This window comes from Vollenhovia emeryi, unplaced genomic scaffold, assembly GCF_000949405.1.
Source record: "Vollenhovia emeryi isolate VEMERY1.0 unplaced genomic scaffold, V.emery_V1.0 DF939153.1, whole genome shotgun sequence".
NCBI classification, from domain to species: Eukaryota; Metazoa; Arthropoda; class Insecta; order Hymenoptera; family Formicidae; genus Vollenhovia; species Vollenhovia emeryi.
This window is the reverse complement of record NW_011967213.1, coordinates 861,209-880,226: the sequence shown is the minus strand read 5'-3', so window position 1 is coordinate 880,226 and position 19,018 is coordinate 861,209. Positions and strand designations below refer to the sequence as shown.

At 42.2% G+C, this 19,018-nt stretch overlaps 1 protein-coding gene across 7 annotated transcripts in view; it reads left to right on the top strand.

Annotated features, from left to right (window-relative positions):
* Positions 1–19,018, top strand: part of LOC105565338 — a 179,597-nt gene that overhangs the window by 118,180 nt on the left and 42,399 nt on the right. For all 7 annotated transcript variants that reach the window (XM_012018436.1, XM_012018440.1, XM_012018439.1 and 4 more), the window contains one exon: positions 17,740–17,818. In XM_012018436.1, the coding sequence (XP_011873826.1) occupies positions 17,740–17,818 (79 nt within the window). The remainder of the gene's footprint in view (positions 1–17,739; positions 17,819–19,018) is intronic.

The following is a 19,018-nucleotide window of genomic DNA, read 5'->3' as shown; positions in this document are numbered from 1 at the left end:
AATTAGTGGAGTAAAAGCCGTGCTTTTAAGAAAAGAACGAGCGCACTTTTAAACCCTCGAGGATTCCTTTGACAATTCGGCAATGTTTATTTAATAGCGAGTATGAATGGTGATTCAAATTAATGTAACTGCGTGAAAAATTTTAATTATAATCTCTCTTTTAAAACTTCCAGAATAATTATCGCGTACTGGTTGTAATTCAATTTAATTTAACTTAATCGTCTCGTAATGGTGCCGTAATGAAATTAAATGCAAATTGGCGAAGCTTCGCAGGAGGCTCTTTAATGAATTTATTTTATAAAATGTATCGGAGCTTTATATACATATATGTATATATGTATATCCTGACCCTGTTGTAAATTTGACAACAGCATGAAACGATATTAATTGGGAGGATTGTTTATCCCAAGAAATATGAAGGATAACTTAAAAAAATTGTGTTGAAGTACGTTAATACCTACGTATATTTCATTAACATTTATTCTGAGAATGTAACCCGTCCGTTGTTAAATTTTATTTACTTTCTTGCTAATACAATTATGCAAAACTCGATTATGGATATGGTTTATCGGAAAAAGTTAAATATTAATTATTTTATTTTACTTAAGGAGTGCTCACTTACTTACATATATGTATATTAAAATAATAATTAATGTTTATCCATCTTGAAAGAAATTAAATGGTATTTGCAGTTCGCAACTACTTCGATATAAAAATACACCTAGTATGCGAATCTAATCTCCTTGTCTTACGTATAGTGGTACACGCTGTATTAATAAAATTAGCCGATGAATGCTAATTTTGTGTACAAAATTTAACAGCTATTCATCTTGCTTTAGATTGTCTACTTAATTGCAATTATAAGTGTTCAGCTTAACACAAATTAATGAGATGTTCCGGAACGTGTTAAGAAAATCCTATTCTAGAATTTCGAGTATACCCACTTGTGTTCGCTTCCAAGAGAATTTTATTATGCACACAACAACGGAGAAAAAGGTGCGCGCCAGCCTCAAGAAAAACAGTAATTAACTTAATGGATTTTCGAGAACGCGGCAAATTGCGACGTGGCGGAAGTAACGTAACATTACGGGAGTGATTTCGAGGAGCTGAAGAAGTCATATTTCATGCAACTCGCCCTCGACACCCCCTGACTGCATATCGATAGTCCATTCGGCGATGTCTCGCGTGATTAGAAAACTTCGATTGCCAGATTACGCGGCGCGGCGAGATTTACGGAGTCTACCGGGTGGTCTTATTGATACCGACACGTCGGGAAACTTAAAGTGTGTCCGTGTCAAAGTGCAGCCACCGTTACCGTCATCGCCAACTTTCCCGGTCGCTCGCGCACGCTCCCTCTCGTTAAGCACGAGCGGATCCCCCGTCGAAATTGCCATTCGATTTGCGTTTTCACTTCTTGACGAAACGACAAAGCCGATTTCAGAATTTTCAGGCGTGCCCCGTATCCCGTATGCGATTGCTCTGCGGCACGGTTGCGGCGGCGGCGGCATACACGTACGACTTCTGTATTGAATTACACAGTACAGTGGAACCTCCATTAATCGAACCTCCATTATCCGAATATTCTATTATCTGAACGCTCCCCTATTCGAGAACGTCCTATTATCCGAACAGAATATTTCCTTATTATTTTGCGCATTGTTTACTTTCAAGATAAAACGTGCACCCTTATTTTCGGGACGTACGTTGGATAAAAGGCCGGAGGCACAAAGATAATGCAGTTTCACCTAGCTAAATACATGTAATAGCCCGTGGATTTAGCAGAGGTGAGAGATGCACAAGCATATAAATAAATTGCCAATTCCGATTTTCTTTCTAAAATGGAGAAAGGAGTAATTAATCTATTATTCGAAAATTCGCTTATCTGCGGGCACTTGTACCTCCCTATTAGTTCGGATAATGGAAATTCCACTGTGTATCGCGATTATGTACACACACACACACACATATATTGTATATATATATATAATTATAATTATAGTCTCATGCGCGCGAATACCCGTATGGCTTATTATAAGATAAATGTGCAAATATTGCGTACAGGGCACGAAAATGTCTGAAATTAATATTTCTCGCAATTTAAAAGAAGCAAATGCTTTAATACTTAAAGAATATTTATCTCAGGAATAAAATTAATGTGATCTGTGCAATTATTTCTATTTATTTTTATATACATTTTTTACAACAAGATATATATATATATATATAATTATAATGAAATTCTATTATACCAAATTACGCATAAATTGGTATTATTCGCAATTCAGTGAGATTTTATTAAAGTGAAAATTATATCGTACAAATGTTCATCGTAATGGAACTATACTGTAATGTAACAATAGATAGCAGATATACAATAATTTGCGCCTTAAATAACAAATCGAACAAGAAACATGTTAAAATACAATTATTATACTTTCACCTTGAAGATTACGAACTGAAAAGAGGCAGTAGTTTAAATTACGACTGCAAATTAATTATTAGAGGGGATAAATCGCAAATTTTACGGCGAACTTCTAAGTCGCTGTTTTTCTCGACACCACTGAATGCCCAATAAATTAAAGAAACGTCCTTTTTACAACGATGCTCGTTAATAATGAGAAATATAATAACATACGTAATAATCGAACAGATCCCGATGGTCATCAGCAAAACCCCTAAAGTGCAACTCGCTGTGCAGCTCGCAACACAACCACCGAAATGCATTCCCAACAGAATACTCGTTTCGACTACACGTTTCGCTTGAAAGTAATATCCGCTCGGCATTGCGATTTACCATTTGAGACAATGACACGAGAATGCATTTCAATGGTAGTTCTTATTTCTGATTTATCAGAAAAAAAACAAGTCAAATACGCGGCTCATTACTCGTTTATTATCATTTTTTATGAGATAGAACAAGAACGCTGCTCACTTACAGTCATGTACTTGATGTATAATACAAATACATACTGTGCTTTCAGAACAAATCTAGCGGCTGAAGAAAATAGATCAATATTGTATAATGTTATGTAATTGTAATATTCAAAAAAATTATAGAATATTACAGTTTGTTCATTCTTGTTTAACACTATTCCATAAATTTTGAATTGCTGTATGTTTGTTTCAAAGTCTGCCGAAATTAACTTTAGTAAAAGATAACTGCAGAAACGTTGTGTCCATATAAATTATACAGATTATATTTATACAGATTATAGTTACAGGCACACAAAAGTACCAAAGTAAATTTTATTTTTAACGAAAAGTAATATCAAAAGGACGAAATTGATAAATTAATTTTATAAAATAAGAATCTTATTAAAACACGATACTGTTCGTGCATTTACAAGTAGCCCAGAAGTGATATTTGAATTTTATTTTTCTATCACGGGAAATGCAAGGCAGACGTATCGAGTATCGAGTGTCTCCTTCGATAGTGCTAAATATATAGTTGCACTTGTATATTCCAGGCACAATCATCGGATACCACGTTAGAAAAGTAGATTTGTAGAGACTCCTTGTATCATATTCAGCATAACTATCAAACAAGATAAATTTAATCATATTTAATGCTAATTATAAAATCGTTAATGTAAGCCCTTAAGTAAACTTGAGACTATGGCGTTTAAAACATTAATTTTTTAAGTTCACGCTTATAAAATTATTGAAACTAACTCTATAATAATCAAATTGGTCGATGACATTTTTATACGAGCATCTTAATCGAGATTGAAGCAGAGTCTAACAATCGTTTATAAAATGCACAGCTCTCTGTCTCTCTCTCTCTCTCTCGCTCTCTCCCTTATCTTTGCTAGGATTTGCTACCTCGTTCGCTATCCGAGGCGAATGTAGGTTTTCCACTCGACTTGACGTTGATTTTAAACGAGTATAGATATTTACGCAGGACACGCTCTCCAGCATGCGACAAATAATCTAAGCACTCGTCTTGTCATCTCCCTCCCTCTGGAACACGGCACTCACGGAGAGACAACCCAGCCGAGTAACCCGCGCACTTGACTTACCTTCACTGCTCGCGACGCGTAAAACAGCCTTTACGACGGGCGCGTACAAACATCGTTCTCGCCCTCTCGGTGGATAACGCCACGGCGGTTCGTCATTGTCCCTTAAAGGAGCCGCGTGCGCAGCTCGTTAAGGACAAAATTCTCCGGCTTATCACCACCGGGGGTGGGAGGAGAGGAAGGGAGTTTAACTAATTAACCGAGGAAAGGACAGGCCTCGCGGGTATTTCGCTGTAATTAGCGACGAAATGCACGCCCGTAATGACATTTGCGAGGGAACATCCAGCTTCTTTCCCTTTCCCTAGCCGCGCGTGCCTTCTTATGCAATTTTCAAAAGTCACGTCGCAGTCGCTCCTCTCTGCTTTTTCATTGTGGAACGATCGTGGTAAGAACGATGCGTGCAATAACGATCCTGTATCGCGGAATTAAAGATCCTTGCTGCATGGAAAAAAAACGCTCACATTTTTTTTAAGTAGTATTTTTCAAATGGATATTTAAAAAATACAATTTTCTGAGTTTATACACGGAAAGAAAGAATGGTGTTGTATCAACAAGATCAGTGCAATTGAAATAAAATCGTTGAAACAACATCAATATTGATAAATAAAAAAACATCAGATTGTCATCATTGTTGTCTTAATAATTTGTAAATTTAATTTAATGCATTAATTAAAATTCATAGAAAATGGAATTGAGTGAATTATTTATATTTGTGGCAGCCTGTGACGTTAACGTTTAATTCAAGCAACTTCATTTTGCTTAATTCAACAGCATTTTTTTTCCGTATACATTTGATAACTTATCTGATATTTTCCTATTTTTACAGTTACAGGAAGTAAAATTTAATTCTAATCTTTACAGAGACTTTGCTCTCATATTAACGCTTCTCTCTCTTCCTTATGAAATTACGTGTCAGTTTGTTGCTTCTTCGCAATTGTCCTCTTAATCGATTGTTACTACATTATACTTGGCAATTACTGGTTCCAGAGGATTATCTTTTAGAAAACATGCGCTGTTTTTTTTATTATAATATCGATAACTGCATAAAAGTATCAGTTGTGATTAAAATTTTTCCGTTTTGCAGACTCGTAGAGGATTGATTGAGCAGCAAAGTCATGGTTATTCAAGTGCCTATTGAAGTATATTTAGCGCTCAATTTTTTGTTTTCCTCTTTACGATCATAAACTGCGGAACTAACGAACTGACCGATATTGGCTGACAGATTTTTTTGCAAAGTTATTCCTGTGCTGTAGAAACCAAATCCAATTTCCGCCCGTCAATTTTACCGCGACTTTTATAATTTTCACCATTTTAATCTCTCGAGTATCCCATAAACATTTGACGCCGCATGATCAAAGGACTTCGCTAAAAATGAAGCCGCCGACGTTGTTTATGCTCGTCGATAATTTCCGGCGACGGCGACGCGCGACTGCGTAAATTGCACGCGTGCACGGGCCGTGAGTTTACGCAATTCAGGCGAAATGTTATATTTGTCATTAAAGCGTTAATACATATATATATACACACACATATATATATATATGCGCGCGATGTGACGCGGAGCGAGCGTTACGCAGGCGAATGCGCCATTGATCAGGGCGCGATCGATACCGAAACTCGATATTATCGCGCGATTTAATTGTGCCGCCGCGTAATTATCTCGACGACAACAATAACAATAACAGCAGGGCGTGAAAAGTTTGGCAATTTGCGCGTCGTCCACGAGCGATAATGCGGAAAGCCCGCCCGAAGCGACACGCGTATCGGACTGTCGCGTTTCTCGATAATCGCGATATCATGTCTTTCTTTTTGCGATGAACGGCATAAATTGTATTTTCCAAGGAGAGGCAAATCCATCCGAGTCAAATGTGACAAAGCAATCTACGGCCAGCCTCGCAGATTCCAATCTCGCGGTTATTCTTCGAAAAACTGAGCACGCAAGGCGTCCAGATAAAAAAATAATTTCCACGCCAATTTTCTCAAACAGAATAGAAAATTATTTTACTTGTACTTTAACAATTGTTGTAACATCCACGTCGCGAGATAAGAGATGTCCCGATTTGACCCTGACGAAAGATATTAACTTTCGGGGGATTTCGAAACATGAATATTTATATTGTTTCAAGATTGCAAAATGCGAGGAAACTTAATTTTTTCCACTAGTTCGCATTACCGCGCAAAATTCTGGGTGCTTTTTGATGTACGCCGCAACACATTCATCGTGGAGTGTCAGACACGTCTCAGATGCCTAGATAGTTGCGGATAGTCCGATTTGAAAGTGACGAAAGATATTAACTTTCGGGGGATTTCGAAACATGAATATTTGCATTTTTTCAAGATTGCAAAATGCGAGGAAACTTAATTTTTTTCCACTAGTTTGCATTACCGCGCGAAATTCTGGGTACTTTTTGATGTACGCCGCAACACATTTCATCGTGGAATGTCAGACACGTCCCAGACGCCTAGATAGTTGCGGATAGTCCGATGGGAGGATCTACGGAGGATCTACAAATGGGGTCACCGAGAACTTGGAGTGTTACGTTAGAAATTTGTGGGGCGGGCCGGGGACTACGCGGCGATAATTTTTCGAGTCGCACGGGGAGTACGAAATCAAAGGGCGGGAACTCGCGACGATTCGCGGAATAAGTCGGGGAACGTGGCGAATCGGTAATGAAGCCGCGGGAGGGGAGGGAGGGGAATGCATTATTCACGCGCGAGCCCAAAGTGTTTGTATTTTAAAGTGACGCGCGTGCATTAATATTGTATAACGCGAAAGTAGCTCGATGCATCGCGCAAAGTCGATTCCAATTCCGAACTTCGTCGTAGCATCGATATTATTCCTTGCTTACTAATGCGGTACGCCTAGGGAGCCGCGTCGGATAATACAAAGTGATGGAAAATTAAATGACGAACTTGCCAGTGCGGCGACACATTTTAAACTTCTTATCCTCCCGGGAGTCCCCGACCTTATTCCACGCCGATACGATAACTGCTTCGATTTAAGACGTGTACGGGTGTCGCGTTGCGAAAATTCACACCGTCGGCGATGCGATTGCATCTCCTACCGAAACAAGCGTCGTCGAGTTTCGTGCTAAAGTCGAGGAGGAAGAGGGGAGAGGGCAGGACGAATGCAAAGCATGAGTAAATTTTGTTCCGCTGAGAAAAGGAAGAAAATATATTGCAACGTTACCTCGGAGAACGTGTGATACGTCCGTTGAATGTAATGTAATAAAATTCCTAGTATACTAAACTATATTTCTCCCCGCATAAGTCGACGTGATCTTGGCGTCGAAGCGGGCTCGGAGGGGAATCCGGGAACGCGTCGCTTAACGATGTCCGATAAGAATTAACCGCCGTGAACTCGAGCTGAATGTCGGCAAGTTTCGGTCGAACGGACGTTTCTCCGGGCTGCGAGCGGACTTAATATTTAAAAATAGCGCGCAATTTAGCGGAAGCGTGCCGACGCGGCTCGATTGGCCCGCCGAGATTTCGGTAGGGCCAGGCGATCGGAAGGCAGCCACGGCGTGGTTACGTGATTGGCTGATTGGCTGGCCGATTTCTAAGTCCGGGCACGCCACGCAACGCGACTCTAACTCAACAACGAGAACGCTCGCCTCCTGACTGGAATTTTTTCCATGTAATTACGTACGCTCGCCCGTCCCCCATGGACCACCCAGCTAAATTCTAACCCTATCGATTCGACCCACGGCGACCCCGAATATTTTTTACGTTGTATCGCAGTGAGTCCACTGCGAGGTAGACGCGCGGAATATATATCGTCTATTTTGCGAAACCCCAAGCGCTAACGATGAGTGGAAATACCTGTCGCCTCGGTTCTTTAAGACATAAACATATATATATATTGTATCTAACGATTATATATATATATATAAGGATGTATAAATTGCGTTATTACATGAAGGAATTGTAGCAACGTTACATTAAAACCAGGAAGCACTTGTTGGTTTTTAATTAACAAATTACAGCGTCGCATCGATGTTAATATTTTTTGAGAGAATTTACTTTAGATGAGATAATTAATTAAAATTTTATTTTTTCTAGACGGAGGAAGGGAGGGGATCGCTGGGCAGCGCGTAGAATACGTGGATAATGGGATTAATCATATGTCGGTTGTCATTCTTCCTTCATATTTAAAAGTTTCCAGAGATCAATCATTCGGAAAATAAAATACGCCGGCTCCCATTACACGGTACTCGCGTTATCCCCGTTGTCGCGAATATCTCTGTCGACCACGGGGTCTCTAGTCTCGCGATTTCCGGTATTATAAATAACGAACGCCTGTCGTGGGGCAATTAAATTTACCCCCCCCCCCCTTTCCGGATTTATATTCGGTTTCGCCCGGTTGCTCGTCCACGCCGTCACTTCCATGGGATGGTGACAAGAGCGCAGGAGGGTTACGACCTTCGCGAGCGTCGGGTCACCAAGGGTTGGCGGGCCCAGGCGGCACGCGTGTAAATTCGCGTATCGCCCTGCGTGCAGCACCCTGGGCTGCCCCGGAATGCGAGGGGCGGTGGCGAGCCAGAGGGGGCCGAGAGGAGGTGCGGAGGTGGCTACAAATTGCATCCATTACTCTTGCAGCCGCGCGCCGCTCCCCCGATCCACCCGCTCCGCGACCGCGCGCGCGGCGCGCGCTCCTCGTTGGCGAACGGCCGCGTCCGACTATTGTGTATGAAATGATTATGGTAGCGCGGTATGAGGTCGCGGGGTCGCGCGAAGCCGTACGTCACTTAGATTGGCCCGTTGGCAGTTACAAAAGGCGAGAGGCGCGCGCGGACGACGCGATTATGCGCTACCAGGCGCGCGCGTCGATGTTGGAGGATGCTGGAGGAGCGTTCTCTTTCGCGGGACGCCGCGCCGCGCCGCGCCGCGTCGTCCCGCGACGGCTGTCGTCGGGAGACCGTTTGAATTTATGGCCGCGCTCACGTTTTCGCGTTACTCTTTGCCGAAGTAGGACTAGATGGAGCGGCATCTGCCGCCCGCAACAATGGGAAACGCCGCACTCGCTACCCGTTGAAGCGAAGTTGACGGCGAGTTTCGTTTGCTTTCTTTATATTGTATAGGACGATCGCGTCAATGAAATATTGCGCTCCCCGGTCTCTCCTTCCGTATTCCGTATAACGTACGGCCGCGCCGCGACAGGGAAAATCTTTCTGTCTTTCGTATCGCGGCGTTTAAATAAATAATTTACGCTAGGAATGAGGATTAGCTCCGCGAAGAAGGGACTGCTTGTTTTTGCACGAATTGACTCGCTTGCAATATGCGGTTGCACCTTCTTTAAACAGAGTTATTTAGTTTTTTATATCACTGAATGTTCATACAATAATCGTATTAAAATTATGTTAATAATCGTAATTTTAATAACATTCATAATGGACTCTGCGATGCAACGTAAAAAAGATTCGGGGTCGCCGTGGATCGAATCGATATATCAATAAACTAAATTCATTCGATAAATATAATTTTCAGAGAAAGGACACATTCTTTAAGTCCAGATTAATAAATAACGTATGCAAGTTTAAATTCGTAAAAGTACAATTAAATTCAACCATAGCATGAAAGTCTGACTACACCCAGAACAAAAATTGAAGGAAAATTTGTTTGATTTCAAACAAAATTTCTTTGAACTTTGACTTTACTAGACTTTTATTTAATTTCAAAGAACTGATCTCTTTACCTTAACCAAAATTTGTTTCGATTGAGACTGGAATCTCCAAGAAAATTCGTATCTATTTCTTTAAATCTAGCAAATGTTTCAGTAGAAGCAGATCAAAATTAGTAGATTCGAAGAAACATGATTTCAGCGTATCTCATTTGTGCAACCTAAATAAATCATTTCTCTGGGTTTTCATGATGATGTGATTCTTTTGCTAATACATTTGTAAGGTTTCCTTTTCAAAATCAGTTTAACCGTATACCCCTTTTGGAAAAAATACCCTTTTCAGCAATTTGTCGCACATGAAATTTGAACGCGAGTGAAAAGAAGTAAAGTATTTTCGGAGCCACATGCTAAACTTTTTAAAAAGTAGAAGTTAAATCCGAAAATTTTTGCCGACTCTCTAAATTCCTGACTTCTCGAATTCGCTGATCTTTGAAACTTCTGGTAAAATTGATTGGTACTCGACAGCTCTTTCATATTGTATTATACGCAGAACAACGATGATCTAAAAATATAAGATTTGGTTTCAATCGAGAATACTCTTTTCGCGAATACTCCACAAAAAGAGATTTATTTTTTGCACAAATGACGCCGATTCGTTAAAAATATGCAATTACATTTTTCTTATATACAGCTCTTGTGTTTTATCTGCTCGAACATTAATACACTAATCGTATCTGTACTTTTACGTTAGTGCAACGCAGTAATGATTAATTTATCGCTGGAGCATACGCGGAGTGAAATTCTTGGCTTATTTTTCTTAAAAACTATGAACATCTCACAGCGACTCCTAATCACCCAATAAAGGCGCGTAAATTATGACGGGGTAATTAAATGAAATTGCTACAATTACATGCAAAAAAGACACACGGTGCAAACGCTATAATTAGCGCGCCGTCCCTTGCGCGGTGCAGCGCGCGGCGCCATTGAGAACGGCCGGGGCGCATTCAAACCCGCCGTATTGAACGCCAGCCACATTTCGAGCCGGCATTTCAACAGAAATGCGGAGTCCTTTTACGTTGCATCGCGCCCGTCCGAGCACCACCGGTCAATCCGTCTGCGGACGTCGCGACGCCCCCTCCCTTCCCGCCCTCATCCCTGAAAGAGGAAGGGAGGCAGGGCTGAAGGCTCGCACAAAGCCGGGCTTGCTTAATAAGTGCCTACCCCTTTTTCGCGTTTCAGAGCTCGCCCTTCTCCACACCGCGTGCGGGGTAAACAAAAGACCTTCCGCCGACAAAGGGCCCGCCAAGATTAGCCCCCGCGGGCCCTTTCGCGGCAACCAGCACGAATTCGCGGATTCCCTTTTTTTTTCGACCGCGGGATTAGCGGGATTAAAAGAGTAGCCGGCTAACGCCACCGCCGACGCTGTTATTTATCAGTTCTTTCATTAAGATGCGGAGAAATTGTCGGAATGTCAATTATCCCGACTGTTACTTTAATTACCATGCAGTACGTACGCGAATCAGCTCCGTGTGTTGATACGCTTTGAAAATCTTGGCTGAAAACTCACCGAGGGATGATGAGAAAAATTACAGCTCGACCAACTTGAGATCATAAAAAAGTGGAAAAATAGAACGGCAAAATGGTACAGCAAAATGTAACGAAACATTGTTCAATGGACGAGAAATATATAAAAAGGATTTCTATGAGGAGCCAGAACATATTGCGGCGGAAACGTTATGAAGAGACGGAGAGAAATGAAATGTTGGAAAGATGGAAAGTAATCGTAAAAAGTTGAGAAAGGAAAATATGGAAGGCATAAACGCTAAAGAATGAAAAAAATGGCAATGCTAACAGGAATAATGTGTCAGGTGCGCGACGCTAATGATGAATACGCGTTAGGGAGGGAATAAGGATAGAGCGCGATTTTTATTGCACGTTTACCGGGGACGCGTGTATGCGGGAACGACGCTGAGAATCATCTACATGGCACTGAAGTACGTCGGAAAAATTACTCACCGCGGTAATTCCATTAACCCGCACGGTAGAAGAAAGGTTAAACGGGATGAAGGAGTAAAATATTCGCCGGATAATTTATACGACGGCCTCAAAGTCAACCGCGACCGACGATCCATCCGTTAGAGAGGCCCCGTGAAGACACCCGGTAGTGCCGCTTGTTTCGCTCTACGGCAGCAAAGCAAGTTTTAACTGCGGCTATAAATAACGTGGCGCAATTAAAGGGCCCGACCCCGGCAAAGAGTGTAGCGAAACGATGGAAATGATGTCGTGTCGCGGGCTAATAGCGTAATGCGTGCATGTCGAGTCTAGCCGGGGCCGGAGTCGAGCCGGGGCGAGTCGCACTGGCTGGTACGAAACTCACCCGGGCGCGCTTTTAACGGTCGAACTTGTAACCGCGCGTGTACACGGTGATAACTTCCGCCATCCTGCGTTCTGCGGGCGTAGTATACGAGGATCAGCCGCGCCGACCCGTCCCGACTCGTCGTTTTTTATCTTACTTAATTGGCTTCATATACCTATGGAATATACCTGCGCGCACATCGGCCCACCTTTCTCTCACCGATAACTCCGAAAAGTGAAAAACAAAATCAATACGCCTCTAAGAAGAGGCCTCCCCATTATTCTCTCTGACTCGGTCGAAAATAAAGGATCGCGAAATAATCTTTTAAGTGCTAGCGCTAATCTCAACTGAATTTTCTACATCTTTCTCTTTCTATTAGCACTCTCATTTTTAGTTCGCGATTATAAATACAATCTATTTTACATCACCAAAATACACGCGAATCCATGTACATGACTTTCTCAGCTAATATCTCTAACAATTGTAATTTGTTTAACTGTTGACTCAATATCTCGGACCTGGTTATATACTTTATTTATGTAATAATTCGTAAATCTCTTAGATCGCTTGAAAAGGACCAAAACCCATGGTCGAAACGTAGCGAGTCCTAAACAGAAAAATTGCCAGATACGGTCAACCGAATTTGATGTTGTTAATCTTTTAATTTAACTGTCGCAACGATTATAATAGATTGCTACCCTTGGAATTGATAATTTCGAGAGAATGTTACAAGGATGCTTCAATTTTCAGGAATTTAGAATATGCGATCATGTCTGCATAAAATCTAAAATTTGAAAACTATAAAAGTTCATAATTTTTTAAAAATCCGTGTATATTGCCGTAATGCAAAGAAAATGAAATATATTATTTATTTCAAGTGAGTTACAAAATTTTAATTTGTATTTGTAACCACGAGTCGCTTAATTTGCATATTTATTGCTTTATTGTGCCAGCGAAATATTATCAAGCCATGTTAAGAAGCATGTGTGATTAATAAGTGTAGATTAGATATTGCCACACGGTTAGGTATTTTGCGAGATTTATCGGCCTCGTGTAAATTCCATAATAAAATTATCGCTCCGATACGATTGGATATCGAAATATGTCCGGTCAAGCTCACGTGCAACATTAATTACTCGATCTGCAAGATCATAAATAAATTGATGAATTAACAATTTGGCATCCCTTGTGAATTGTGATTAACGGCTCGCGGTTATAAAATTAATAGGCCATATTATCAGCGATTTTCACAGTCTATCAATTATTCTTGACATTGCTGAATAATAAAATAATCGTCGTCACAATAACATACTGAATTAATACATTAAATCCTTTGGTTATAATTTAATACAAATGCAACTTTTTTTCACAAATAACCGAATGGTAAACAAGTTTTCTTTCAGTGTAAATAAATATCGAGCGTTCTTTAAACATATAGAAAAATATTTGAATTTTATATGCACTCGAGTGGTTAGTTATCACAATTTTGTGAATGAAATGAGGGGCTCTTTTCCCTCGTACTCAGTTGCGGATTCAGACGAAAAGAACAGTTACGATATAAATTGTCATTACGATAAAATTTAATATATGTTAGCACAAATCGTATAAGCTACATGATATCGAAATATGTTTGTAATTAATAGATGCACAAATTGTAGCAGACAATTAATTTATACAGATTGCAACATATAGAAACTGAAATAGTGAAGTAATGAGATCTCAATTTGAAAATAATAAAAAATGCATTTCAATTCATAATAAAATATCGCAATTTTTCTCCAAGCTTCCGTCTTCCGCGATGTATTTTTAATTTATTTTCTCCCAATTATCGAGGATGATATTATCTGTTTTAAAATTTTCAATATCAAATCGCTGTGCGGCATTAATTCTTAAATTGTATATCTGTTGGGGCAAAAATGCTTGAAATTAAATGTTTGAAGTTTTGTAAGGATAAAAATTGTACAACGTGTCTAAACTAACTTAGTTATTTATTTGAATCGGTCAGTACATAAAAATAGTTACAATTTCATTAAATTCCATCTAAATCCGCGATGACAATATTTTTCAACGACTGTTAAAACGCCTTATTGAAAATTATACCTAGTACTATAATCAGTTCTTTTTGCTTGAGACGAAGGCATATTGACACAGATTAATTTTATTCGAACATTACATTAACACACTCGCAAAATTTTTCGAAAATGCGGGTCCACGCTTAAAAGTCACGCAGTAAAAAAAAACAGTCCGTTGATTTTAAGGAAAAATTTACTTCAGATAACGGGAAAATTTCGCAGAGCGATCCACCGAATCGATTACATTGTTATCGAGTGCGTCAATGCTACGGGTCATTGATACGAACGCGCAAACACCGCGAAAAACACCGCGAAAAATCCGCGAGCGGCGCGGCGCGGCGCGGTGCGGCGCGGCGGCGCGACGTCCGCCGTGACGTCGCGACGCTGTCGGCGACGAAACGTCACGGACAATGCTCGTTTTATTACGAAGTTCGGCGACGGAGAAACGGCCGATTATTATTCGCCTCGCGTTGTCATATTCCATTAGCGTCGCTGCCTGTTACAGACTCCGCTCAGCTTCGCTCGCGCTCGCGCTCGCGCTCGCTCTCGTTCCCGCTCTCGCGCTCGCTGTCGCTCGCTCAACCGCCGGGCGGTTAGTTCGAGGAACAATTCACAACGCGATATAGGAATCACCCTTCAACCGCGCACTGGAGATGACATCGATACTCGACTTCCTCTCTCTCTCTCCTTCTCCTCTGTTCTCTCTCCGCGTCTCTCTTTCTCGTTCTCTGTGTCACTGCTCTCTCCCACCCGCCCCTCTCTCTTTCTCTCGCGCGCGTTACTGCATCCGCGTACACCCGCGTATCGACTAAACTTCGCGGCGACGCCGACGCCCGCAACGATTAGCTGCGTCGCGGTGGCGAATGTCGGGAGTTTCGTTCCGCCGCGCTGCATTTAACCCCTTGACGCCCGGAATTTTCTCTTCCGCCGCGCGTACAAGTGGATTACCAATAAATCAATCCGCGTTCGCGGGCATTTCGATCCGCGGGAAATTAAATCAAGAGAAAAACAATTGGCTTGCCGGTGCACCGCGACGAGCGATTGCACAGCTTCATTGCATTATAAACGGGGAGAGCGGAGTTCACACTTGGTTCACGCGCGAGAGAGCACTCGAATTTTCCGACTACCGGTGCGCCTACACGTTCTTGGGCACGTTCTTTCACGCAATCAATTGGATACGTAACTGTCAAAAAATGACGCGAGCAGACGCGGGCTTGGAAAATACTGTACGAAAGCACACCGTGAATTGCGGAATCTCGATAAAATTGTTAAAGAATGCACGAGGTGATTACTGCATCGCAATAAGCGCATATCTGCGCTCGCCAGTTCCTATTGATCTGAATTTCATTGATTATAATAGAGCGTTCTAAGAGCACAATCGGCCGACTGGCGTTGACGCAAATTTTACTTTCGCCCCCGCGAGCAAAATTTATAGTTTTGCGGGACAATAAGTGAGAATGCAGCTGTACAAAGCAAATTTCGGTATTCGCGTGAAACCGAGAATCGACTTTGCTTTAAGCTCTTGAAGCGATCTTATCCGGCGTCTTGAGCGGCTTCGCGAAATACTCCCGGCTCTCCTCTTTCTCTAATAAATCAACCCTTTCTGCCCCACCTCCTCAAAGTGCAACAAACATCTACCAAATCATCAATTTTCGGACGGCCTCATGAAATGCTCGCGGACCGACGTGTAAACAATTTGCGCAAGTAGCCGCGATAATGGAGGAGCAGAAGGATGAAGGGGATGAGGATAAGGCACAGGGCGGTGGCGCTGAGAGAAGGGGGGGTGTTTGGTTAGCTCACACAAAGGACGAAGCGCACCGCTGCGCACACAACGGAATCAGCCCGCTACTCTAACAAGGAACATCCACAAACCAACCCCTCTGCGAGGAGGGCTGGAATGGCGAAGGAACGGTGGGTAGGGGGTGTGCTACAGGGCCTCAACGGTTTGCGGAACGTCCGGAAGTTAGCGACACGGATACGAGCAAACGTCTTGCAGGAGTAACGCGGGCGTGATGGAAAATGTTTTCGGGATGAAGTGATTTGTGTCGGGAGGGTAGGTGTGCGCCTGAATTTATGATTGTGTTACGGGAGACTTCAGCCGTGACAATCGCGGGTATCGAATTCAAATTGAAAAGAAATCTATTGGCTCCTTACTTTAATCGTTTTAACACTTCGATTTCCAGTTAACTTAGTCTACGAAGGAAATTAACACTCGATACATAATTCTGCCTCGTTTTTTTTTTACGCACTTACTTTATGCAACTTTAATTCTTTTTTTAACAATTAATTTTCCTATTGTCCGTTCAACTTTCATTTGTTGCACTTCTTCCGCCTCGCCGCAAGAATAGAAGAACAACTTCATCGAATTGGAGAGCTGTTTCTTCTCTTTCATATTAGTTTTTCCTCGCTCTATCGCTTTTTCCGCCTTCCTTGCCTTCCCTCTTTTTTACCCTTTTTCCTCCACCACCCTTCTCTTGACACTTCCTTCCTTATCGGTTCTGCCGTTCCGTCTTCTTGCCCCCCGGCAGGTATCGCTATCTTCATTCTTTGGCGCTCTTCCTCTCTCGATATCTCTAAACACCCTCGATTTCAGGAGTGCGCAACGTATCGTCATCCCGCGGCATCTTGGCGTTTGTCAACGTTAATCGTTCGGGCCAGTTGTAAGTTACAACTCGTAACTCGATTCCTCGTCCCTCCCGCGCGGGGAACGCAATCGCGTTTGTCACAACGTACGTATTGCTCGCAGCGCCTAATGACTCCGTGCAGTTGGCGACTTCTGGATCTGCGTACCTGTCACGCGCCGCATGACGTCCGGAGAATTTATCGCGCGTACGCGATCGCGAGCCCGCCGCAGCGCGGAACGGCGCGCTCGCGGATCAATAGCCCCTGCACACCTGTTGCGCGACTTTTGAATCACTCTGTACGTTGAATACCGGCGACCGTCTCAGTTTACCGCCGCGACGAAAACAAGAAGAAGAATGCGAAATCCTTGTCGCTTGATCGCCCGCCGCGCGACGTCGCGGCGCATTCATTATCAATCTCGCTACGGGCCGGCTCAAAGGCAAGCGAAATTAATAACTGTTTGCGGAAACGCTGAGCGGAAACTTCGCGCTTCGCCGTCGCCGTCTTCGTTTTATTAATCCGCGTAAGCCGCGGGCGGACTGCGGAGCGGTGCAGCGCAACGATGAGAGCGCACTTTGCGTTTATTATCGCCGCGCAAGCCCCCCGCGTGTCCGCGAGTCGATACCCGCGATCCGCGCACAATCCATTCATTTATTCACAATTTATTATGCGACTCCTTTATTTTTTTAAGTGATATGCAAACGTCGATACGCCTGGATAAGTCGCGAGTGTTTAACAAAATATGGAAACGAGCGCGACGAGGTTTCTCAGGCTTGATTTATTTCTTTTCCATATGGCGCAGGTAAAATCAATATTTGCTTCACATTTTATCGGGTTTAAGATAAACTCGAGAGGGACTTGAATTTTTTATTAATTAGCTCTAGTCATGTTAACGGGTGGTACAATTATAGTACTTAATGAAAGATAAACGTAACTTTATACGAATCCTCAAAATGTGACGATTAACGTGTCGCCTGGCATTTCTCCTATTTTCCTTTTTTTTTTGCTCGTTTTCCTTCTTTTTTACTAACCAAGGGACCGTTGTGCTTTCAGACGTGAATATGGTGGCCGAGCCAAAGCCTCACCAAACTGGACGCAAGCGGCAGAACGTCTCCAAAACGGGCAACGACTGGTAACTTTCCAATTTTTTACACTTCATACAAACATCCCTTCCGTAAAATAATGAAGCACCTGGACGTATTTCTTCATCTATTACATATCTGTTACATAGGACGCGAAAGAATATCTTTATGCATCTTTGCGTATATTGCATGAAGATTGCGTTTCTGCGAAAAATTGAGCCTCCCCAAACACTGATACGCCATAAATTCGTTATACGTATACACGGCGCCGTATGTAGCGCCTGGCGCTATGAAGCTATCTCACGTATTTGTATGAATTTGCCAACAATCTACTCAAAGTAGAGCCCGGTGTTCTTTGGCACGTAGTTGCACCATCTTATCTTATCTGCTCGATTTTTCCCAGCGCGGCGCGTATAAATCTTCCAGTGAGAGGAGTTTCATTCAAAGGACCGCTTTATCCCGGCCTTAAGGTGCCGACGAACCCTAAACTCGATGTATAAACCCGAAAGCGCCGAGAACGTATTTTACGCGCGGAACGTGACCGTGAATTCACGAGCGGTCGCATGTTTGCGGAAGTTAACTTGCGCGAGATACACACGCGGAATAAAAAAAAAACCCCCGTAATTGCATCGTATTGCGCACGTGAAGGTTCCTTGTGTGCCTTGACGGACCATTTTAAGAGTCGATCTCGTGTAATAACGACACTATAATATAATATATAAATTATATAAATATATAAATATCGAGAAAATATATAAATTATCGAGGAACATTGAAGACATGGGGTGATTTATGGAATTGTTTGTCTTCTTTAAGTCGCTTATGCGATTTAGAGCGTCGCGTCTCTTTTGCATAAGTTTGCGCGTCAATATGGAATTGTCATACACATAAAAGTGTTTTAGACACAAATTTAGAAAAGATACATACATGTTTGAATATATCGAATAAATTTCTAGCCGTAAATTATATAATACTTTCTCTATGAAGATTTCTATCTTCGTGAGCAACGGACCATGTATTAAAACTTTAATAGCGTCGTCAAGAAGGGCGTTCTTTCTCCCGCATTGGTTAAGAATTTAATTCAGGCTGTGTTTTCAGTAATCTGGCACAATGGTCGACACGGGAAGTATTTCGCCGCAAGAAAAAAAAAGGAATGGTAGAGCATTCTCTAACAGCTGATGCATTATCCACGACAGATAGTTTCGTGGCAAACGTCGATACCTTTTCACGAACTAAGTCGCGTACCTTTC